Raw genomic sequence first — 25,728 nt, forward strand, 5'->3', positions numbered from 1 at the left:
AACTTTCATACGTCTTCGACCCACAACATGCAGATCTCTGGTCATTTATAACTTCCGCCTCAGGTAGTATACCTGATTAGGTGACAGCAACGCCCTTTTCTGAGAGTTAGATAATTTCCTCACTGCATGTATTCTGATGGAGGATTCCTGGCCCCGCCCACGGATGTTGTAAGAGTTTAGCCGAGCCTCTCTAGTCTGACCCCGCCCCCTCCCTGTCGTTCTGCGTTTGACAGCGACTAAAGTTTCCTGAGAGTCTCCGACACCGTCCCTTTCTCAGTGTTGTTCGGCTTCATTTCGATCGGTCGTTGTGTACGTGTCTGTAATGATGGAATAAGAAGTTATCATGGTGGTGAATTCAGTGCACTGGTTTCGCAAAGGTCTGCGGCTGCACGATAATCCAGCGCTGCAGGAGGCCCTGAATGGAGCGGACACAGTGCGCTGTGTTTATATCCTGGACCCATGGTTCGCTGGCGCCGCTAACGTAGGAATCAATCGATGGAGGTTTGTAGGTCAGGGCTAACTGTATCTGTGACTGCTTAAGTGTCATTAAACACGAGGTTTCACATGAACACAGTTTATCAGGTCGCCATTTGTATTATTCAATACCCCATAAATGTGCAGCGCTTGGAGTTGAGGTCTGGGCCTCCGCTCCACGTCAGTTAGCTAACGCTAGCTTAAAATGGAGAGAATGACCATGGGTGAAACCAGCGATTTAATGCTGTCCTCGTATATCTGCACAATTTACTCATAAATAAGAAGATCACATATCACCAGTCCAGTCAGTACTGTCCACTGATATGTTCGGCTCACACGTTAACTGATAAGCAACTGTTTAAATATCTAACTACACAAAGTAGAGATAGAGGAGGTCCATGCTATTCACTGTGCATCAGTTTATCCTGCTGCAGGCTGAGAGAAGAAGGTCGTGGTAATAACTTGCAGTTTGAATTATGTTCACACCGACAGGGACAGTGTGTAGATGTGTACACACACACACACACACACACACACACACACACACACACATATTGAGACACTGATGATCAGATGTAGTGAAAGTGTCCGTAAACATCAACAGTCTCCTGTCACAGTCAGAGGAAGTTAAATCTAATACATTCAGGTTACAGCAGGTTAATAAACACTCCTTATATTCTTCACGCTCCGGAGCAGTAATATCATCGTCCGTGTTAATTGATGTGTTCTCAGTGAAGTAAATGAACTCTCACCTTAGATAACTTGGGCTAACGATATCACGTGGCTGTGCTAATAATATTGACATGGTGAATGTGGTGGTTAATGTACACAGTTCAAGAACTAATACATGTACCAACATGGCTGACACATGTGACACATGAAGGGCTACATATTTTTCTTGGTATGGCTTTATGGTTAGTTTTCCTAAAGGGTCTGTACACCGAAATTATTAAAAACATATTTAGTAACCCTCTTGGAATTCTAATGATAAATATTATTATGATGATGATTATTATTAATATTGTTGTTGGACCTCAAGTTACCCATTAGGCCTCATGCTGGCGCTATGATTTAAAATTTTTTCCTGCTATCGTTTTAACTGCACAAATGAGAAACAACGTTATCTGTGTCAGGATCCTGCGGATGATTTTGCAGCTGTTTATAAGGTGTATCCACCTTTTATGATCATGTGATTTTCAGCTGTTTTGAGTTATGTCCACAATCTTCAAAAGGTTTCACAGGTTACAGATTTGAATTAATCAAATCAATTAAAGTTCATGTTGTTGCTGTCAGGGAGAGCTGTGTTATCCCCGTGGTCTGGTGGTCTAACTGGGAGTCCACATTAAAGGTGAGACATGAGCAGAGTGTGAGCATCACTAAAGAGTTCAGTCCACTCTGACCTTTCCTGGGTAAATGTAGGCTCAGTGAGAAGAAATCCGGGGAAAAGTGGAGCAAGAAAACTCACAGTTACACTGGGAGCCTGAGCTGTACATCACATGAGCATCATCTATATAATTATATAGTCTGTGTGGTGCTATATTCACACAAACAGATGCACTTGTGTGAAGCTGTTATGACTGAGCTACAGCATGATGCAGCTGTCATCTTTCTGTCTGAGCCTCTGCACCTTGTCCAGTGTTGCTGTAACTAACAGTTGGGCCATGATGGTCCTGAGCAGGCGCTGTCTGAGACGATCTCATGATGTTCAAGGACTGACACACTTCAGCTGGAACTGTGGATATTTTTGGAGTTTGGTGGCCAGGTCAACATCTTGGGCTCTCTGTTGTGTTCCTCTGGACATTTCTGAGCAGTTTTTGTGGTGTAGGGGAGGAACTGTCCTGCTGGGGGAGGCCCTTGTCGCCATAGGGGTGTGTTTGGTCTTTAGTAATGTTTAGGTGGGTGGTATGTGTCGAAGTAACATCCAAATGAATAAAGGACCCAAGGTTTCCCAGCAGAACACTGGAATGAAAACCAGATGATCAGTGTTATTCACTTCACCTGTCAGTGGTTTTATGTTGTTGCTGATTAGTTTACATTACATACGATACATGTACAGTAGCTGATGTCAGCCTGTATGAAAGCATGAATTAATCCAGCGTACTGACTGTCATAGTTTTCCTACCTCGTGTCATGCAGAAAAACGTCGTTAATCTACAGAAACTCTTCTCTGGTTGTTGTTCAAAACTTCAACTCAGGACTAGATGAGAGACTGTGACCATATTTCCTGTAGTGTGACTGGTTGGTAGAGGGAAACAACCATGATGTGGTAGTTCTAGCTGTTTGTAAAATGACTTCAAGCTGATTGTCTAAAAGCTTCTGACAAGATGTTAGTCACTGACTTTACAAATGCTAAGTCCTTGTACATGAAAATATGGACATGCAGTTTCTTTTTTTGTTCAGTAGACATACATAGTGTTGGGTAAACAAAGTTAAACATAGTGATCCTGTTAGATGTAACAGGTATTACATTTTAAATAAACCATTAAACCTCCTGTGCTGCATGCAGAGTAACTTTATTCCTTTCGTGACTCTGTCACTCAGTCTCACCCAGTATGAAGCTCACCATCGCAGCTGTGCACCCTGCTGCCTTGTAGGAGGGTAATACATCTTAGTAAGTACATTTACTGTATCTGTGTCTTTGTGTAGGTTTCTGCTGGAGGCACTGGATGACCTGGACAGCAGTCTGAAGAAGCTCAACTCCAGGTTGTTTGTAATCAGAGGACAGCCAACTGATGTTTTCCCAAGGCTTTTCAAGGTCTGTGCTCCTGCCCACCTCCTGTCCGTTCTGTCCGTTCTCCAAATTTTAAACCACACAAACACCACAGATTCCTGACCAAAGGATCCACTTGATACACGTATAATTTTTGGAAACAAAGCCTCAGAACTACTGACCACTGTCTCTGTTCATTCAGAACAGCAGCTGTGTGAGGGACACACTCATGCCTGAGACTATCATCCATTGTCTGAATGGTTTAAGGCATGTTACCTTGCTATGGATGTTGGGCCACCTTGGAACATCAATCATATTAAAAGAATAAGAAAATCTCCCTATATCGGCAAAATTCATATTTTCCACTCACAGTACAGATGTAACCATAAGGTTCTCCACTGTGTCTGGTCTGACAGACCACACACAATCAACACTAACAGTATTTTACAGTCCTACTTTAAGATATTCAGATTCAGTTTATCAGACATACCTTATCATAGACCTACTGATACTTATGTAGCTCAGTCTCTTTGTTTACCAGAACTATTCACATGCACCTAACACACTGACAATATAGACTACTGTTACAACATCTCCATACCTGGTGAGGAATTTCACCAAACACAGAAATCATCAGCTGTGTCTGTGTGTGGTCAGGTTCAAACCCCCTGACAACAAACTACATAAAATAGAGTCAGTTATTACAAATATGTAAACGTTTTAATTTATCTAGGAGCTCTCACACAATGATAAAAACTTGATCTAGAACAAGATGCCTCTGTTAGATTGTGTTCACATCAAAGGAACAACCCTCTGAGATGTCACTCTGCAACATGTGCTGAAGCAGAGGAAGATGTCCATACAGGAAAATAATGTGGTGGTGTTCAGTCACTCACATGAACCTGTTACTGCTGCTGCAGAGTGAGTTAATGTCAGTAGTGAATGTTTATTGAAGCATAGCATAGGGAACACTTAGTTACATAAACCACGTCTTTAGTCCATTATATCTGGGTTTTTGTCACTGAGGCTGGTAAATATCTACATTTTAGCACAAACAGTGGTGTAACATCTGTCTGTGGCCTGATCAAGTCTGCCAAGAAAATTAGTGTAAGGCAGTGATTTTGGCTGTAACCTGAGGTATCTATCTTTAAACAGCTGTTCGAGCTTGTTTAAGCTCAGAGGTTGGTTGGTTTTAGTTTTAAGGTTGAAACAGTATAATCTACTGTGTTCCAGTATCTAAACACTGAGCACAGAACAAGAGACTAGAGAGTGAGCTGTCCATCCAACCAGGGCCTTCTCCACACAGTGATAGTAATACATAATTTCAACTGTCATTAAACTAAAAGAAGATGAAGATCTGTCTTTTCCTGTTGTTTGGGTGGATCAGTGAGGACAGAAAGAACTGAACAAATGTGTTGCACCTGTATCCACACATGCAGTAACAGTGACGTAGAGCAGTGATTTTCAAGAGACATGTTGTTTTGTGGTATTTGTGAGTGAGCACACAGTTATCTGATTGTTCTGCATGTCTCTGCACAGCCACTGACACCAAGTGTATAGATTCTGTAGAGTCTGTCATATTTGAGATGTTCCCACTGCATTGAGCCATAATAAAGCAGCTGCAGATGGTGTTAATATTTATGAGGAGATTCTGAATTGGTTCCAGGCAGCGATGAGACAATCAGATGCTCACCATCCCTATACAGGAGCCGTTACATAACACACTGTTTTTTTTCACTGTTTTACCACAGAAACACAAGAGTGTGCAGCTTTTCATTCCAACTAAACACAACCTAACACACCACATCAGGAAGTGAAATGTGCCTCTGCAGAGTTTGATCAGAATCAAAACATTAATGACAACATTTGATATTAGCCAGTGGAGGAAGAACTAAAAGTTGGACTGTCTTCCTCTCTGTGGTCCAGTGATGATGAGGATAGTGTAGTAACTCTCCTCCCAGCCTTCATCAGGAGCCCTCAGAAAATCACATTTTCACATAAAGTTGTGTCTCTCAGGTAGTTTTTCACACAAACAAACACCATCTTGCTGCCTTTCTAACAACATCTTTTTTGCTCTGTTTCTCTCTTGGTTCCTGCTCTTCTTCCTCTGCTGTGTTGCAGGAGTGGAAAGTGACCAGGTTAACATTTGAATATGACCCAGAGCCTTATGGGAAGGAGAGGGACGGGGCCATCATCAAGATGGCCCAGGAGTTTGGAGTGGAGACCATTGTCAGAAACTCACACACCCTCTACAACCTGGACAGGTTTGTAGCACACACACACTCATTATTCATTTGTCACAGATGTTCAGATTGAGTCAGTCAGTTTTATATTTATGTAGTGTTTACCTCCTCCTCCAGGCAGTGATTGGTTTCTATTCATTTCTGTCACAGTGAACATCAACAGAGCAACAGAGTGGCAGGCTGTAAACTTTACAACCAGATCTTGTCTTAAAATGTCTTAAAAGCTAACAGTGGAGTTAGATACTTGATGAAAACGGAGCAGAGCAATAGCACAATGCAGGCAGTGTGAGTTCTACCTACGTGCCTGTCCTGAGAACAGACACAGCTAAAGCTCACAGTACCGGTGATATGACGAGTTAAAAGTGCCTGACAGTGTCAGCAGGCCGGCAAGAGAGAGAACTGAGCTGTGACCAAGATGCCAACTTTGTCTGCAGTGTTTCCACTATACATATTTTGTAGCGGCAGCCCGCAGGAAACTTATTGCCTCTGGTATTATAAAGTTGCAAAAAATACGGTTGAGCAGAAAAAGAGAGAGCGAGAAGAGAAAGAGAGAGAAAATGGTAGAATGAATTGTGTACAGTTACCATGGCTATAGTTGTCTTGTTGACACACAGACTCCATGTTCTGCTCTGCAGTGAGACACACTGACTCTCCTCAGTAAATCCAGTTAGCGTATTCAGAACCACTCTCTCTCTGTCGTTTCTGCTAGCATTAGCATCAGCATTGCATTAGCAGTAGTATAGTCACCCGTGCTCTCTGCTGAGTTTAGTTTTAAACTCAACCAATATTTGTCATGATTAACAATATCTTTGTCATCATTTATCCATGACCCACAGCTGTCTGTTTCCAGCTAACTGTCTCAGCTTCTGCTATAACTCAGAGATTATTGCTGACTCAGTCTGTGGATATTTTTAACCAAATCATTATTTAATCTGAAATGAGTTTTACTACTTTGCAATCTGTCAGCATACTGCTAGGCAACAAATAGCCCTGTCTGGGATTACTGATGTTAATAATCTGATTGGCAGTAAATGTTGTAAACATTTACCTGCTTAGGTTTGGATTTGTATGGAACTTAATAAAGTTTCTCAAGCAAAACAACAGCTGATTGAGACAGAAGCCCCAGAAATGTTCTCTAAATGCTCACTCACAGGACTGTGCAGAATCAGCAGGTTACTCTTGTACAATAGCCCTTAGTGAGTAAGAGGCTGTGGTGTCATGTTACAGGTTAGTGCAGTAGAAACTGAGCACTGAGGACACATCAGATGACAGTTTCTGGTCTTTTTAGAAATTAATCCACAGTATTCAGGACCTGAATAATCTAGACCCCCTCCCGAACATAGCAGAGCCTTCGAGGGGTCACCTCATATTACTGCAGGTCACACCCCTGTCCATGTGCTGGGACAGGTGGCAGGATGAGCAAGGGTGCCACAGGACTCTGTCCATATACAATCCTTGTTGTGTCTTCAACATGGAGAGTGTAGAGGCCAACACAGTGTTACAGCACTGTGTTATGTAATGAAACAGAGCTTTACTGGTCTGTGTGTGTCAGAATACTGAGGCAGGAGGGAATTAAGCTTGTGTGTGTGTGTGTGTGTGAGAGAGAGAGAGAGAGAGAGCATGTGTGTGAGCATGTGCACGATCAGCTGCAGGGTTTATATTGGTAGTTCTGGACATGTGTTCAGCTCACTGTGCTCATTCATAATGGTCACAGTGAATCAACCAATAGGAAGCTATCCCAGCTGCAAATCCATGGGCTGAGGATCCAGGGTGGCCTCACAGATAGAGACAAGTTGTATAAGATAGAAACTATAAATACAGAGCGTCACTGTCAGAGCTGCACTGACAAAACAACCTGAAGAGGAACCGCTGAGGCTGAAACACAGGAGGGTCAGCTTACTGATTACTCATGACTGTGTAGATCAGTTCTAGTCTCACTGTGCTACAGTTCAGTACAGGAGAGTACTACAGGATGTGTCAGTCTGTCCCTTTGGTTCAGGAATATCTCAACAGACAGACTAATGTGAAATTTGCTGTGAATATTCATGGTTCCCAGAGGATAGATGCTTATGAACTGTTAACCCCTGAACCTTTGTTTAGTGCCACTGTCAGGTCAGAAACATTTTATTCACAGACTGTTCTAAAGAGGAGAGGGCTTTGTTGTGTTTTTTAAAAGATTTGGGATTTGTTCTCAGGTGAGAACAGAATGTTCAGAGCCGAGGGGCCGAGGAGGACAGAGAGAGAGAGAGAGAGAAAGAGAGAGAGGAGAAAAAGAGAGAAAATGGTAGAATGAACTAGCTAACATTAAGTTAGGTTTGTATTTGTATTTTGTGTTTTCTACTGGGATAAATCCTGTATAGTTTTAATCAGCTGTGTCAGTCTCTACTGGCTCTCTGTACCTGTCAGTCTCCTGTCATTCCCCCTCAGTGTATCAGCATTTGAAAAATCACCACAGGCAGCAGTAATGACCGATCTAAAGTTACTGCAGAGAAGGCAGGCGAACGTGGTGCTACTGGTTTGTTCTGTGAGAATTGTTCTATGGTTCATTATGTTTATGTTTAATGCCATTTATTGTTAGAATAAATACATTTTGGATTCATATATTTTCCTTCTCATCCATGGGTTAGCACACAGAGCAGTTAATATGTCAGTGATATCTTAAATTGTGTTGCTCCTATCACATGTTTTACATGTATACAGTGAATCCTGGACTGAAGCTTGACTTTGCAAATCAAATTGCAATATCTGTCAGAAAAATCGCAATTAGATTTTTTTCCCCAAAACACCTAAGGGTGTATTAAAATATCCTTATTATTATTTTCCAATCAAATTCTCTCTCTCTCTCTCTCTCTCTCTCTCTCTCTCTCTCTCTCTCTCTATCTCTATCTCTATCTCTATCTCTATCTATCTATGTGTGTGTATATATGTGTGTGTGTGTGTGTGTGTGTGAGATGTGTCATATGAGACATATTTGAAGATACCTATACAAGTAATGTGTTGAAAGTGTAAATTGTTCCTGAAGTTGGGGGAAAGACTTGTTCTGCAGTTCTGTTCTTTTAAATAATAAATTGATTGTGGTAAGATCATTGTTGGTCCATCTTTTGAACCCACTGTTCCACACAGATTGGCATGGCCCTTGAGATTTTTAATGGTCCTTCAAGCATTTTTCTGACTGTTGTCCAAACCCTCAGAGTGTGTTTTATCCATTCATTTCAATTCTGATTCTATTAATGGAATTTATGCTGGTGAAAGGCAATATTGATAAAGATATACCTTTAGCTGTGCTCTGTTCTATCTGTACCCATCTTGTTTCTTCATCATTCCTAATCCAAGCTACTATTGCATTTAACTGTGCAGCCCAATAATATTTGAGATGCTGCAGACCCAAACCCCCCTTTTCCTTTGGAAAGAGTAGGGTTTTTAGTCTTATCCTAGGTCACTTTTTCTGCCATTTAAATCTATAAATTAGTTTGATTTAACAAATTGAAGATGGAGATGGGCACTCTTATAGGTAAGGACTGAAATAAAAAATAAGCCGAGGTGGGAGATTCATTTTTACCATCTCGATTCTACAATTCTAAGAAAGGGGAAGGATCTCCCATTGTGTCCTGTAATGTTTTATTTGTTTAATTAGCCTGTTATAATTGACATCAAATAAATGTTTAGGGTTGGGCGTGAGAATAATGCCCAGGTATCTAAACCCCTGCCTAGACCAGCAGAGGGAGACCTCTTTGTTCAGTTGTGTAGGCCAGCTCCATGATAACATCATTACCTCTGACTTTATTTTGTATTTTGAGACTGAGCCATATTTGTGGAAACACTGAATAAGCGCAGGGATGGAGAGAAGTGGTTTTTTTTTTTTTATAAAAGGTAAAATGTTGTCCACAAAGAGAGCTGTCTTATGATTAATCCTCTTTCATCTTCTATACCTTGAATCTGTGTATTTTGACGTATAGCTTCCGCCAGAGGTTCAGTACTAATCGCAGAGAGGATAGGTGATAGTGAGTCCCCCTGTCTCACCCCCTTCACCACCCTGAATAAGTCAGAGCAATATCCGTTGGTTCTGACTTTCGTTCTGAGATCTTTGGATAATAATCTGATCCATGTGACAAATTTTTCTCCAAAGCCCATGTCTATCAATGTTTGCTCTAAAAATAACCGGTCAAATGCTTTCTCAGCATCTAGGCTGAGAGGCATTGAAGTCTGTTTCTCTCTTCTTGCTATTGTCTGCAAGTTTAAGACTCCATATGTTTTTTGTTCCCTGACAGCCTAATATAAATCCTGTTTGATCTGGTTTAATCAATTTCGATGATATAATTTTGAACTCTAGTAGCTAAGATAGCAGTTAAGATTTTATAGTCTACACATAAAAGGCTTACTGGGCAATAACTAGTACATTGCAGTATTAGTTTCTGTCATCATGTATAACTGTGATCACGGCTTCCGCCCATGATATTGGAGAATTGCCTAAATTTAATACAATTGTATACTTTGCACAAGACAGGAGTTAACCCATCTACAAAAACTCTGATATTCTCCAGAGAACCCATCTCTGGTGATTTACTATTTTTTATTTTAGCAATTGTTTAAATTTCGGTTTCTATAATTTTGGGCTCCACTAATTTTGTTCCTTCATCATTTGATATTTTACTCATTTTTAGAGCTCTCAAAAATTCTTCTCAACCTCCCCTTTGTATAGCTGTTCATAATATTTACCTTAGGTTGAGTCTTTCCGTCTAGCTATGTTTCCCATTTCATAATATTTTCTCTTGATGTACCTAAGAGCTTCCTCTGCTTTGTATGTTAGTACCTCATCTAGTTTCTGTCTAACTTCTTTTAGCATTTTTAGTGTATCTTCTTTTCTATTTCGTTTATGTTGCTTTTTTAATCTTTTAATTTAAGTTTCCAGTTCTTGTTGTTTTGTAAGTCATGTTTTTTTAAATCTGGATCCTATAGAAGTGATATTTCCTCTCATTGTAGCCTGACTGGCATCCCATACAACTGCAGGAGAGGTGTTACCATCATCATGGCAAAATACTCAGATAAAGCTGCTTGTATTTCTTGTTTGACATGACTATCTGTTAATAATGAAATATTGAGCCTCCAGTGCTTAAACCAATTCAATCTAGTTCAAAATTTTTTTTCATAGTGACTGGGCTATGATCTGAGATAGTAATTAGTTCGTTTATGCTTTCCTCTTTTGTCATACAAAAGAAGTCTATCCTTGAATAGCTTCCTTGATTAGCTTCCATGTGCCTGTGACATGAATGTAAAATCTCTCATTAGGATATTGCCAAACGTCTACTAGGCCCAATTCTTTCATCATACTTACTAAATCTTTAGACATTTTAGAATGGGATCTTGTCATTACAGGTAGCCTACCCAATTTTGTGTTTAATATACAATTAAAATCATCCCCTATAATTATAATCCCCTCACCTTTGTCCATCACAAGAGTTGGCATCTTTTTAAAGAAATGTGGGCAATCTTCATTTGGAGCATACACATTTAAGATGGTTATCTTAATGCCTTGTTCACCGTGACATATTGGCCTTCCTAATCTTGAAGAGTTTTTTTTCATTATTATAGTACACCGATTTGCTGAACAGGATGGCTACTCCTTTTTTCTTCTCTTTCCTACAGGATGAACTGTAAACCTGGTCAACTCACTCTTTTAAATTTGAAATGTTCTGTCTCAGACAAGTGAGTTTCTTGAATAAGAGCCACCAAATATTGCAGTTTCTGTAGTTGCTGCAGAATATTTTTCCTCTTGATTGGGGCATTAATTCCTTTAACATTATAAGTAATAAAATTCAAATAAGTCATAGCTCTTATTTAGCTTCAAAGTAATTGCCTCTCTCTTCATACACCTATATGTCATCTTTAATTGTATAAACATTAGCAAACTTTGACCCATAACGTATGTCAGGGAAAACAAAAACATAATAACACAGAACACAACTTCCACCTTACCACTCGACCACAGCAATTTAACCCTAGCTGTGTCAAGTCCCTGTTGGTATTGGGGCAGAGAGTTGTGACCTCCCCTTACTGGAGGGAAAAAATGCATATAGTGCAAACACAACCAACATTAATATGCAAAAAAGGTCTAGATGAATGTACTCCGCTCATACAAAGCCTTGACCCAGCTTCTGGCTGAACTTTATGGCCTTTAACTTAGCTTGTATAAACTTGTGACAACAATTTATCCACCACTGTTCACATAGATAACATAGCAGTGTGTACATTACTCATCATCACACCTCACGTCCCCAACTCTCTTTCAGTTGTAAGTGAGCTTCCAAGCCACCTTAATATTTAGAGTTAAGTTTTCTCTTGGAGAAGAGCCTTTAGGTCTGATTTTGACAACACTGTGTCCCTCTTTCTCTTAATGTAGCTCCTCCATTCTTGCCTTCACCTCCTTCACCTCAATGCCCAGCTCCTTAGGGTTCGATGTTGTGTTCATTAGTGTTGCAAAGGTCTTCTGTCCAGTGTCCAGTTTAATTTTAGTTGAGCAGGGTACAGGCATTTCACCTGTATTTCTTTCTTTTTAAGCTGTTTGATAACTTCGTAGACTTTCACTCGTCTCTTTTGTGGATCTGGAGAGTAGTCCTGATCAAAGAAGATCTGTTTGTCTTGAAAGAAGACCTGTCTCTGGCTCCATGCTCGCAGTATGATCTCATCTTTTGTCGATGCATTGAGGAATCTCATGATCATCGATCTGGGGGGAGCTGTTGGATCCTTAGGCCTGGGCCTGAGTGAGCGAGTGCCCTCTCAGTTGTAGTATCCATTTCTGGTGGTAATTTGAATACTCTCTGAAGTAACTCTTTAACAAATCCAGCCCTGTCCTTTCCTTCTATCTGTTGGTTCTCTCTTTGTAATTATAATAATCTAAAGAGTACGGCCTAGACCTGCTCTATATGAAAAGTGCAATGTGTACATGTTGTGTGTGTGCTGTGACACACTGCTGTCACTCTGTTGTCCGTAGCTCTAACTATTTGTCTTCTCTGCATTGATCACAGGATAATAGAGATGAACAACAACAGTCCTCCTCTGACCTTTAAGAGGTTTCAGACCATCGTGAGCCGACTGGAGTTGCCGAGGAGACCTCTGCTTCCTGTCACCCTGCAGCAGATGGACAAATGTCACATTAAAATAGCTGACAACCATGACCAGCTCTACAGTATACCTTCACTAGAAGAACTAGGTATCCATCAGTTTTCTCAGTATATCATTAGACATTAATATGACAACTGTGCTGAGGGCAGTTAGGAGAGAGGACATGATTAGATTTATTGTTAGCTTTGATTTGATGAATAATTGTGTGTTACTGTGTATGACTAAGCACTATTGACCAACATCTGTGCATACTACAAACATGATTAATTCATCCAGAATCTCCCTGTTGCTGTTTGTCTTCTGGAGCACACAAAAACACACAGGTCTCTTGGTCACACCTGTTACACTTGCAGTTATATTAAAATACCATATTATGACGTGGAGGTTAGCTCAATGTTTCTTTCATACTGTAGCGAACAGTTAACCAAGGTTTGATTCATTAGGTGTGTGGTTTGTCCAGGTTTCAGGACAGAGGGTTTACCTCCAGCTGTGTGGCGGGGAGGAGAATCAGAGGCTTTGGACAGGCTCAACAAACATCTGGACAAGAAGGTAAACCAGAGGCTGATGTTAAAGCCCCTTCACAGCCCATCACTGGTCTGTCCAACACTGGTTTAGTTTCAGTTAGGGTTTGTTGTTGTCATTTAAGGGCAGGATGATATTCAATAAATCTCTTCTACAACGTGTTGAAAAGGTGAATTCATCAAGACATCGGGTATACATGTGGGAAATGTTGAAGGAGAACAGGAGCAGGTTAAAAAACAATGAGACTTTTTACTAAGGTATGAGATTTTCTTACAGGTAAACAGTCTCTGCAAGGCCATTACAAGGCCAGAGTCTCTGCATTCTCCACTGTTATATTTCTGTTTAATGAGTTCAGCATCATCCTGAGTGTTGTCTCTTATGGTGATGTGAGTGTCGTCACTGTATCTGTCTGTACAGGTGTGGGTGGCCAACCTGGAGCACCCTCGGGTCAGCACATGCTCTCTGTATGCCAGTCCTACTGGCCTCAGCCCCTACCTGCGCTTCGGCTGCCTGTCCTGCAGGGTGTTGTATTACAACCTCAGAGAGCTCTACATGAAGGTACTGTGGTCAGCTGTCTTTTCAGCCTCAGAGATATCACATCTGTTTTCTCTCCCCTGTATGTGATAATTCATTGCTCTCTTTGAACATAAACTTGGGAATAACAACATTTTAACAACAGTCCTCTTGGTGTCCTCCCTCAGCTCCGTAAGCGTTGCAGCCCTCCTCTGTCCCTGTTTGGCCAGTTGTTATGGAGGGAATTCTTCTACACAGCTGCCACCAACAACCCAAACTTTGACCGCATGGAAGGAAACCCCATCTGTGTCCAGGTGGGCCTCTGCACCATGAGTTTCAAAACACGAGGTTCACACTTAACAGAGAGGAAGCTAATGAACGAAAATTGTTTTATGTCATAAAGTTGTCAGGAACTGTGGAGCATCTGTCAGTAACAGTCCAGTTTAGCCACCTGTCCGTCAACACTGTTACTACAGTCATTATTAATGTTACATCATAATCTTGTCATTGTCTTGGTTGTTCATTTACACTCACATTATGTAGACATACAGTAAACACCTTAGTGGTCTTTTGAATCAACACTTTCCTTATTTCCTGTATTTTTGGTCAAGTGAAAATTAATCTGATGAAAACTGTGGTCTCAGACCTGGTGAAAACAATAGTGATGGAACTCATGCCATGATAAAAGAAAACTTGATTACTGATTGTTGAAGTTGTTCAGGTGACAGCTGAAAGAAAACCAGTGTGTCATACGTGTTTCCAGATCCCATGGGACCAGAATCCAGAGGCACTGGCCAAGTGGGCTGAGGGTCGGACTGGGTTTCCCTGGATCGACGCCATCATGACCCAGCTGAGACAGGAGGGTTGGATCCACCACTTGGCCCGACACGCTGTGGCCTGTTTCCTCACCAGGGGAGACCTGTGGATCAGCTGGGAGAGCGGCATGAAGGTCAGTTAACATGGTGTCTGACAGGTGGGGAAGTAAACACTGTTTGCTTTGGCAGCATCACCGATTCTCTTTAGGACAAACTGATGACATACCGTCAGTCATGTAGTCAGCTCTGTGTACCTGTTCCTGCAGGTGTTTGAGGAGCTGCTGCTGGATGCAGACTGGAGTGTAAATGCTGGGAGCTGGATGTGGCTGTCCTGCAGTGCCTTCTTCCAGCAGTTCTTCCACTGCTACTGTCCTGTCGGCTTTGGAAGGAGAACTGACCCATCAGGAGACTACATCAGGTAGAATTTATACTGTTGCCCCTGCAGTATTTCCTGCTGCAGCTTGGTCAGCAGTTAAGTGACTGGACATTAAATGTTATCAGCAAACAGGAGAGTTCAGATGCTTTTCTTTTGACATGTCCTGCAGGCGTTACATCCCCATCTTAAAGGACTATCCCAACCGGTACATCTACGAGCCGTGGAACGCCCCAGAGACGGTGCAAAAGGCAGCTAACTGTGTGGTGGGAGTAGATTATCCCAAACCTATGATCAACCATGCAGAGGGCAGCAGACTCAACATTGAGAGGATGAAACAAGTTTATCAGCAGCTCTCCCATTACAGAGGACTCAGTAAGTCAACTGACAGGACTGACCTGTGTCAAGGATTGTGACTGAACTGTGGGCGGCTCAGGAGGTAGAGTGGTCGCCCACCAATTTGCAGGTCGGTGATTCAATTCCCGGCTCCTCCTGTCTGTATGCCGAAGTATCCTTGGGCAAGATACTGACCCCAAATTTGCCCCTGATGTGTCATCGGTGTGTGAATGTGTATGAATGTGTGTGTGAATGGGTGACTTGTAGTGTGAAGCGCTTTGAGTGGTCGATATGACTAGAAAAGCGCTATATAAGTACAGTCCATTTACCATTTACCATCCAGCACAGATAGAGAGAGTGTGTGTGTGTATATGTGTGTGTGTGAGTGTGAGAGAGATTGATCCTGATCCTCGAATGTGATCCACTGAAACCCCCCCTCCCCCCATTGTTTTCTACCTGGGTTAATAAGACAGCCCTTTCGTCATTATCCTGTATCTATGCTGATACTGTGACCACAGTGAGATGGAGCCTTTTAGGTGTCTGTTCCCTGATTCTTTCTGATAAGTCACATCATGAGCAGATATCAGCTGTGAAAATACACATGTATGAATCTGTGAAGCTCGGGTCTGAAGGAGGAATAATGAATGATTGATCCAGTGAGATAACAGGAACCAACCCATCCTGCTGACATAACGAGAACTCAGCTTGGAGTCTGATTGTTATTAATCTTAATTATGACTTTATGGAAACAGGTCTCTTCAGTAATCTGAATTACTGTTTGTGTGGGACAGATCTTTGAAGGTTAAGATCCAAGCACAAGAAAGAACAAACAAGTTCAGTTTGATTGTTCACATGAATTATTAATACTACACTACACCAACAGGTAGCACACAGTCACCCACACCTAAATCCCCAACTGTGGACTGATGAATATCCCAACTCTCTGAGATGATTCTGTGACTCTCTCAGCTCCATGTTAATCAACAGTTCTTCATCTTTTGTATGAGGCCTGGTTCACATCAGCAGATTCTTCTTGTCATAGTGTTTTTATCAGAGCAGCTCTAACCCACAGCTCCAGTCTGTTTCATTGACCAAACTCCAGGTTTGTTAACTCCTGATCTTTTGTTGATGTCATCAGCTGATGGGTTCACATACTTTCTCCAACCTGGACAAGAGCAATACAATGATTTGTGTGTTATTAGTCAAAATAGATTGTTTTTTTTCATTACTGTAACTTGAAGATAATTTTATACATAAATGCAGGTAATTCGAAAGAGTTCCCTCTGGCCATTGTAAGTGGTAGGTGACAGGTGAGTTATGATGAAACCGATCAGCTTGTCAAACTCCAGGCTTGTCTTAGGAACATTAAAACTTGGATGACAAGCAATTTTTTACTACTGAACTCTGATAAAACTGAAGTCATTATAATTGGTCCTGAACACATCAGAAATACATTTTCTAATGATGTAGTTACATTAGACAGCATTGCCCTGGCTCCCAGCTCCACTGTAAAGAATCTGGGAGTCATCTTTGATTAGGATATGTCCTTTAACTCACACATAAAACAAACTTCTAGGACTGCATTTCACCTGCGTAATGTCACCAAACTTAGACATTTTCTGTCTCAAAAGGATGCAGAAAAATTAGTCCATGCATTTGTTACTTCTAGGTTGGACTACTGTAATTCCTTATTATCAGGCTGCCCCAACAAGTCTCTAAAGACTCTGCAGCTGATCCAAAATGCTGCAGCATGGTTACTGCCAGGAACTAGGAAAAGAGATCATATTTCACCTGTGTTAGCCTCTCTACATTGGCTCCCAGTCAAATCCAGAGTAGAATTCAAAATCCTCCTCCTCACTTACAAAGCCCTTAATGGTCAGACACCATCCTATCTTAAAGATCTCATAGTCCCCTACAATCCCACTAGGACTCTGTGCTCCCAGAATGCCAGTTTACTGGTGGTTCCCAGAGTTTCCAAGAGCAAAATGGGAGGCAGAGCTTTCAGCTAACAGGTTCCTCTACTGTGGAACCTTCTCCCAATTTTGGTCTGAGAGGCAGACACCCTCTCCTTTTCTTAACCCAACCGGTCAAGGCAGATGGCCGCCCACCCTGAGTCCGGTTCTGCTCGAGGTTTCTGCCTCTTAAAGGAAGTTTTTCCTTGCCACTGTCGCCTAGTGCTGCTCATGGTGGGATTTGTTGGGTCTCTCTCTGTAAATACCTATTTTAAAGAGTACGGTCTAGACCTGCTCTATATGAAAAGTGCCTTGAAATGACTTTAGTTGTGATATGGCGCTATATAAATAAGATTGAAGTGAATTGATAAGTAATGGTACTGATGTTACTGTGGTTGTTACTGTGGGATTTTGAGTGAAATGTCTCAGGGCTGAATCACAGTGACGACGAGGTACACAACTGAGGACATTGCAACATCATTTTGTTGTCATTTCTAAGAACAGCTCCGCTCAGGTCAGTTACAGTGTAGAAATATCTAATCACTCTGTCTGTCTGTCTGTCAGGTCTCCTAGCATCAGTACCAACGATCCAGGAGGAGGCAGAACCACCAATGACCGATGAATCCCAGACTAGCAGTGGCCCTGGTATGAGGAAACACAAAAGCAAAATTCTGATTTTCCCATCAAGGGTTTAGAAAATATCACATGATTTCACATAGGTTCATGTCACAGTCAGTGACTTCTAGTGTTGTCATATTCTCCCAGACTCTCCTCCCAGAGGTCCTATTGACAGTGAGGCAGCTGGCTGCTCAACAGCTCCTGATTCGTCCACAGTCTGTGCGTCCTCCACCTGTGCCCTACATCCAGACCTGGAGGACACACCCAGCAGTAACCTATCCCAGACACCCTGCCCCTCCTCAGGCTCACAGACTCAGCCCTCTGCGGCTGTAACATCTACATCTGCCAGCCATCCCACGTCCACGGCAGCTCCTCCCTCCCCAGCCTCAACACCGGTCCAGAGCCCTCTGTCAAAGTCTGAACCTTCCTCCCCTTCCTCTTCGTGTCTCACCTTGTCCCTGTCCCTCACTCCTGCCACAACCCTGGCTCAGACTTTTCACAAGAGGAAAGGCTTCACCCGCAAGGTGCGTCGCAGCCAGAGGCAGCGGGGGCAACAGAGCTGCAGGGAAGGAGAGAGGAGAGCAAAGGAAGAGGAGAGGGAGGACACAGGAGAGGAGGAGAGGATGGAGGAGGATGTTGAGCAGAATGAAGAGAAAATGGAAGAGGAGACCTCTGGAAAAATGGCTGGACATCAGCAGTGAGATAAGGTACAATATACAGTGTCTTTATTAACAGTGAGCTTCCAGACAAACATGTAGAAGACAGTCAGTGTATGAAACATATTCTACAGGGTGTGATTGACTATGGTGTTTGAATATGACTAATTTAAAGAACACAGGCACAGTTTCAGTGCCTCTGGAACAACATGATGGTAAAGGGAGAGTTCACTATTTTGGGAAATATGGTAAGTTAGTCTGTTTTTGGGAGTGGGATGAAAAGATTAACTTGGAGCTTATGTCTGTGTTGAACTGGAGTCAGCATAAAGACTGGAGGTAGGATTAAACAGCTGTCCTGACCAACCACATACAGTGACAGCACTTCAGAGTCTCACTTTTTTCCACCAGAGTATCTTTCAACTCTTCACCAGCCTCATCAAATCCAACCTGCTGTTCTCTTTCCTGCCACCAGGTGTCGTAAAGTCTCTCTGTTGATGCAGAGACAGACATGTCATACAGGGACTGTTTCAGACATATAATCATCGTTTCATACACAGGGTTTCAGACATTCAATCAAAGGTCTAAGAAACAATGTAACACAGCAACTCATGACATGGAGACTTAAACACACTGTAAGCTACAGTTCAGAGAACACTTCCTCTGTGAAGACTCGGAAGGAGGCCTTTTAAAACCTTCATAAACTCCTACCCAGAATGCCATGAAACATCAACCAGCCAGACAACCCGTGAGCTTAGAGACAGGAACATAATATCTACAGGTAAAACTGGAAACTTCTGCAGAGTAACAGAAACTTATTCTTAGTAGTTTCTTAGTTCCAATATTGTCTCCAGTTTATTATTCACATAAAAACTTGTGAGCTGCATGTTCATGTTGTTTAAGTCAACTTTACATATGAAAGATCAAGTGTTATTTACGGAATAACTGAATCAACTCAGAAAGGTAGCTTGCTGTTTCTGTTTTTATCACCTTAATTGAAATGTGAAAAAGCTATCTTGCTAACTGGCAGTGTGCTGTCCAGCTTTGAGAACCAGTATGGGCAGGCATAGTAAATATGAGAGGACAGTTCACCAGCTACATACACAGTGGCTCACCTACTAGTCCTGAACATTGTTATTATGGCACCACATCTCCATCTCCATCATTCTATGTTGTGACCAGGCTCTAAGTCATCATCTGTTCCAGAAAATAAAAAAGCTAAAGTTTCTAAAAGCCTGGTCACACACTGACTGACACCTGAGGGCTCAGGTTTCCCTCTGTCAGCCTGGTTGATCTGTTACTGAGGCTAAAACAGTGTTTTCCGCTCTGCTTTGTCTTTCAGGTGGAGTTGAAGAGAACAGTCTTCACAGCCATGATGGACAACTGGATACACAAAGACATACAAGAAGCAGTGTTATGATGCAGACAACGCACAGACATAAGCATACATACAACACATGTGGAAGCAGTACAGCAGCATCTTACTCATGTAATAAGAACTTATTTCAGGAAATGAAGGTCACAATCTTAAAATGTATGTAAGAAGAGCAATGAGTAATTTTTCTCTTGTACCATTGCATCATATGCAACAAATAAGCATAAACTGAAACTCTTACATCCATATCCAGGATGAATCTGTACACCACAGTGTGTCTGTCTGCAGTAGCACCTCCCTGCTTCCCCTCTTCTATAAATGTCCTCTTCTACATATTAAGGAGTCTGAATGTGTCCCGTCCAAACACACGGTCTCCACACCACACTCTGCTTTGAAAGAAGAGATAAAGAGTCATTTGATATAGCAGTGTATTTTAACATTTTGCAGTCATTATTTTGTATAATTGTGCTTTATGAGATTTTCGAAGTTGTGGGCAATAACAGAGTCCCAGAGTGATTAAACCAGATCATCCTGGGCCCTGGTCAGGGTGAAAACTGCCTGCTCTTCTTCTGTAGAGGCAGTTAGGAACAGACTCACTGACCTTCAGTGAAGTGTATGAAAACATAATTTTATGTTGTAGCTCCTCTTACTGTGCAGTCATGGCCTGCTTCAGGAGACACTTATATTCAGCATCCCACCTCCGAGGTCTAGAAGACAGACATAAAAAGGAGCGTTCTCCACGGTCATGTGACCCCGATGAGCTAGGTTACCACATTAAAACAAAAAGCAGCACCAGAACAGGATTGAAACCAGATGTTAATATGTAAATGCCGAGTGTGAATGTTGCTAGCAGCAGGTTAATTTATAGTCCACCCTCAGTCATAAGTACCCTGTCTGTCTGTGGTGGAGGGTCACACATCTCTGAAGGTAGAGTAGATTGCTCATTGAAGCAATGTGAATGAATGAGAAATTAATTTAGAGAGTGTAGCTGTGGCGCAGAGGGGATAAAGGTTTTGCTTTTGCCATATTTTTCTGTGGCAATTGAAAATACTGCCTGTGTGGAAAGAATGTAGAAAAGACAGCAGAGTTTGTATATAAAATATGTAAAACCATAACCTGTCTGTTTGCTAAGGGTCTGATTAAGGGGATTTCATAAAGCCTTGTTTCTGCCTGAATGTTTCTTCATAAAAACATCCACTGGAAGGCAATAGACACATCATGTTCTGCATATGGTCTTTGAACATTTACCAGACTGAAGAGTATTTTTATAATATTTTAACCTGCCAATTATTTTCTGGATTATCTGACTATTAATTAAACTGTGGACAGTAAACTGCCTATCATCAGCCCTGTCAGTCCATGGTTTGCTGTCAGTTTACTGTCATAGAACAGAGAGACGCTACAGAATCACTTTAGTTCGAATGCTTACCCAAATGACGGTCAACATTTGCATATGAATTTTCTGTCAGTTACTGATTAATTAGGGCCCGAGCAACGAGTTGCGTGGGCCCAACGGGGCCATGCAACGAGTTGCAAGGACCCTCTTGTTTTCGTTCGGTTTATTATTATTATTATTATTATTATTTTTTTTCTTCTTTTTCCGCCTCTTTGATCGCCTTTTTGAAGGCCTTAACATGCGTCAAAACTCCTGAAAATTTGCAGACGCGTCAGGCACGGCGAAAAATTTAAGAATTTAGGGGTCTTGAGCATGGGTGTGGCAAAATGGCCTCGGTAGCGCCACCTACATTTTTAAACGGAACAGCCCCTCAAGCCCGTTGCGCCTAAAAATCTGAAAATCTGCACACATATGTAACATCCCATGACGCACCAAAAAGTCTCTTGGAGCCATATTCTAAACCCAACAGAAAGTATTTTTATTTTGACCGGAAGGTGAAAAAATTGTGTGTTTTTGGCCATTTCCAGGGGTCGCTTGAACGCGAACTAGTCCTAGACGCATTATCCCATTGACTTCAAAATTTGATAATTTGTTCTTAAGACATAGACGATGTTAAATTGCAAAAGTTTCGGACTTTTCATTGAAGGGCGTGGAAGTTATGGCCCCTCAAAGTTCGATTACTCGCAACGAAACAGGAAGTTGCTTTATATTTGCTATATTTCGGCCATACTTTGTCCAAACTGCATCAAACTTTACAGGATTGTTAATGGTACCTATCTGCACACATCCATATGTCAATATTCATACAATTGTTGTAGCGCCACCTATTTATAGCAGGAAATGACATATTTTATAGTGTGATGTCCAGTTTCTAGACGGGTGACCAGATTCACTTCAAATGTTGTCAGCCCCTCCTTGAGGATTTTTTGGAAGACTGGCTCCGAAAATTGTGAGTTTTGGTCGAAGCGTGTGCCGGTTCTGGCCCGTCAAAGTTCAGAAACCCAACTTCCTGTTTGAAACCTCAGATTTTGGGGTAACTTCCTGTTGCGACTCTCTACTTTATCCTATAGATGGAGCCATTGTATTACTCTTTGATGGGTTTTTGGAAGGGGGTCTCTGTGTGTGTGTGTGTGTGTGTGTGTGTGTGTTTGTGTTTGTGTTTGAGGGGGGAGGGGAAGAGGAGTTGATTGAGTCTGTGAGAAGCTGCCACAGAGAGGTTACAGTCAGGAGAGCCAAGAGCTGCTTTACACGCGGTATAAAAACTTCAGTTAAGATTTGAGCTGTCACTTGAGAAAGCATCATGCCAAAAACTAAGGAAATCACTGTAGACTTGAAGAATTGTCGATGCTCAGGAAGCAGGAGAAGGATATACAAAGTTATAACAGTATTTCCAAGCGTCAAGAACTCAAATGAGAAACGTCACCGAGAAATTCAAGGAGAGCCACACTGTGCAGAACAAGCCTGGCAGAGGTAGGAAGCCAAAGATTTCAATGACCCTGGAAAGAAAACCAGTGAGAGACCTGTCTAAAGAACCCATAAACGCTGCCAAGACACTAGTGAATGACTTAGTTAAGTCTGAAATTGTAGCCTCAAAGAAGATTACATGAATTCATGTAATCTTACCATATGTCTCCCCTTGACCAAAGCTGAGCGTGGATTGATGCTGTCTTTACAGTTTGGTTTTGATCAGTTAGGAAATTTCACACGGGGTCAGCTGATTTTTTTCGTGTTACTCAGTGTACGGCGACAGGAAAAGTGCACTAGGTCCACCGGCGTCGAGGTGAACCAGCTGAATATAAGCCACTCAAGTTGACGACAAGTGCATTGAAAAGTAAAAGCTGCTGGCCTTTACCTTTTCTTTGTAAAAGCGCCTGTTCGGCCAGTAGTTAGTAAAGTAATATTTTCAGCGTTGTCCACAGTCTCATGACATGTTTAACACGAAGCACAGCACGCTGGTTAAGCTCATGGCAAACTGTTACTAACAGCTAAAATGAAAGCTTGTCTGTATGTAGTCTAACTGGTTAGTTTGTCACTAATCTCCAAATTTTACAAATTGCTATAAACTTCACTCTCTTAAACCAGTAACAGTCTGAGCTGGACTGATAGGAGTCTGTATGGATAAAGATAAAATCCTAATGATACCCATCCCTACAGCTGGTTAGTGGCTTCACCCTGACTTTAGGCAGATGAGATATTCACTGTTCAAATAACTTCATTATAACCCTTGTTTAAGCATAAATGATTTATATATGCACCCAATAACAGAACTTGCAAAAAAATGCTTTTGCTCAAAGCTCAAAGCTTGTAAACTCAAGTTAAAACTGAGTTTTATCTCCTTTTGGGAGGGGGTATCTGTGTGTGTGTGTGTGTTTGTGTTTGTGTTTGTGTTTGAGGGGGGAGGGGAAGAGGAGTTGATTGAGTCTGTGAGAAGCTGCCACAGAGAGGTTACAGTCAGGAGAGCCAAGAGCTGTCACAGATGATGAGCTCTGAAAAATATTATCACAGAAAATAATTAGCATAAAAGCTTTTATTTTAAATTTTTACATCTGGGAAGTGTGAACTGTTACGCCAGCGTGTGCCCTGCGACCTGCGTTGACCCCGCGGTTGCCGGGGTCCCGCGGTCGCCGCTCCCCCGACGGGCGCCGGGTGCGAGGGCCCGTTCAACGCTGCTCGCAGCTTTAATTAACTAATTGATTCAGCAATAACATGTTCAGTTAATTCTCTGGAAGATCTTAGGTGACAGTAGCTCATACTCAATTTGTATTCTTTACCAAAAAAGGAAAAAAAAAGAAAAGAAAAAAAGATTAAGGAATTTCTCAGTAAGACCAGACTAGGTCTTAGTCCTAGAGAAGCCACACAGATTTTTCTGATTGGATCAGAAGGGTTTTTTTTTCATCCTCCATATTGTTTGAAATCACATTTTTGACTCCCTTCAGACCAAATCTGGGATCTGCCAAAAAAGATCAAAGGTGATTTTTTTCTCTATTTATTTTATGTGTTCTCCTTTAGCCCTGGGTGCAGAATAAGAAGCCATAGAGCAGTGTAACTTTGTGAAACCCCCCCTCATCGTTGCCTGGAAGGGTCATAGTTTCCCCACAGAAGGATGACAGATGTTTCAAGACAGACCTCAGCCCCTGCAAGTGTTGTACTGCTGGTGTTCAGAACCAGTGGGAACTGTGAAGTTTGAATCCTACGAGGTGAAATCAGACAGTGGAAGAAGGAGGCCAGTTCAGCCTGTTAAGACTATACCAGTAAAGATCACAATTCCCACTTACCCTGAACACAGCACAAGCCCTGATCAGATGCTTGTGTTTTACTGTACATTCCTACTAACAGCAGTGTGATGCCCCTCAGGGCCAGAGGTGTGTCTGAGAGCTGTGGGCCTGATGGATATTTATTTCTTTTGTATTGTACAAAAAGAGTTTATTTTCATTAAAATTGCTGACGGTATTGTGATTGAAATGGGAGTGTATGATGTTTTCTGTTCAAGCTACATCACTAAAAGCAGTCCATTCTCATTTTTGATTAACTTGTACTTGGTTGTATTACAGATGCTTTAACCTGATCGACTCATTTTTCAGTGTTAAACCTATATCTGACTATAACAGGAACTATATCTGACTAGAACTAGAACTAGACCTGTTTTTTCAGGTTGTCCATCATATCTCAGGAACACCTGAGTTAATATTCTTCTGACTAATATTCTTCTGACACCAATTTGGTGGTCAAAGGTCAAAGGTCAAAGTTAGTGACCTAACAAAACCTGTTTTTGGTCATCCCTCAACAATTCACTCACTATGAACATCATACATTAACTGCAGCTATTAGTGGAGGGATACAACTGTGAGGTGGTAATTCTCCAGATGATTTTTAATTTCTTCATGCAATCTAAACATTATTTACTATTACATAATGTCTTCTGCTCCTTTATAGATCACTTTCACTGGCACTTTCATTATTATTAATGTACAAAGACCAATCCATCCATCTGGATGGAAGTGTGTTTAGCAATATGTCATCACACACATCCAATGAGTATCTGCCACTGCATGCACAGGGTTTTCGTACCACACTGGTCTAGTAATGAACATAGGTGTCATGTTAGACCAAGATAATACCCATGTTACTTTACACTTAACTGTAGCATTGACTGCATAGATTCCATTCCAATTTTGACTGGTGTCTGAAAAGCCTCCACCAGCGAAACACTCATATTCTGCTGTTCTATCTATTGTATAGACTGTGAGGGGTTTGTTTTGAGACATTGAGATCTTGAAATCTGCACGACTCTTGGAATTTATAAAATGGTTTTAACAAATTATGGGCTTGATGAGAGCCACAGATTAGCCTGCACTGGATACCACATGTGGGTAAGAGTTAAAATTAAAGTTGAGTTGAGTTAAAATCCTAGCTGTTCCTGACAAGGGAGTGAATCTGCCTTTCCTACACTGTTTTTGTTTTACTTTGGCACATTCATCAAAATTATGTTTCCCTGGGATTACAGTTGCCAGTGCTGCTGGGGATTCTGCGCAGACTAAACATTCATTAGGTGTCACCTCTCTTATAGTGTACCATGCCCATTTATAACACCCATTGTGGCTAGCTCATTCCAGAGTTTGTCCTCTATGC

The 25,728-nt window shown here is 41.7% G+C and overlaps 1 protein-coding gene across 1 annotated transcript; it reads left to right on the forward strand.

Annotated features, from left to right (window-relative positions):
• The first annotated feature begins 185 nt into the window (after positions 1 to 185).
• On the forward strand, positions 186 to 24,561 carry cry2 (cryptochrome circadian regulator 2). The gene is made up of 13 exons (XM_018704029.2): positions 186 to 501; positions 3,121 to 3,229; positions 5,306 to 5,448; positions 12,450 to 12,634; positions 13,007 to 13,095; positions 13,486 to 13,626; positions 13,770 to 13,895; positions 14,345 to 14,530; positions 14,663 to 14,814; positions 14,942 to 15,144; positions 17,622 to 17,702; positions 17,823 to 18,382; positions 19,671 to 24,561. The coding sequence occupies exons 1-12, from the start codon at positions 344 to 346 to the stop codon at positions 18,374 to 18,376; spliced, it is 2,127 nt and encodes a 708-aa protein (XP_018559545.1). The 5' UTR covers positions 186 to 343; the 3' UTR covers positions 18,377 to 18,382; positions 19,671 to 24,561.
• Positions 24,562 to 25,728: the final 1,167 nt, after the last annotated feature.

This window comes from Lates calcarifer, linkage group LG10 (assembly GCF_001640805.2).
Source record: "Lates calcarifer isolate ASB-BC8 linkage group LG10, TLL_Latcal_v3, whole genome shotgun sequence".
Taxonomy (NCBI): domain Eukaryota; kingdom Metazoa; phylum Chordata; class Actinopteri; family Centropomidae; genus Lates; species Lates calcarifer.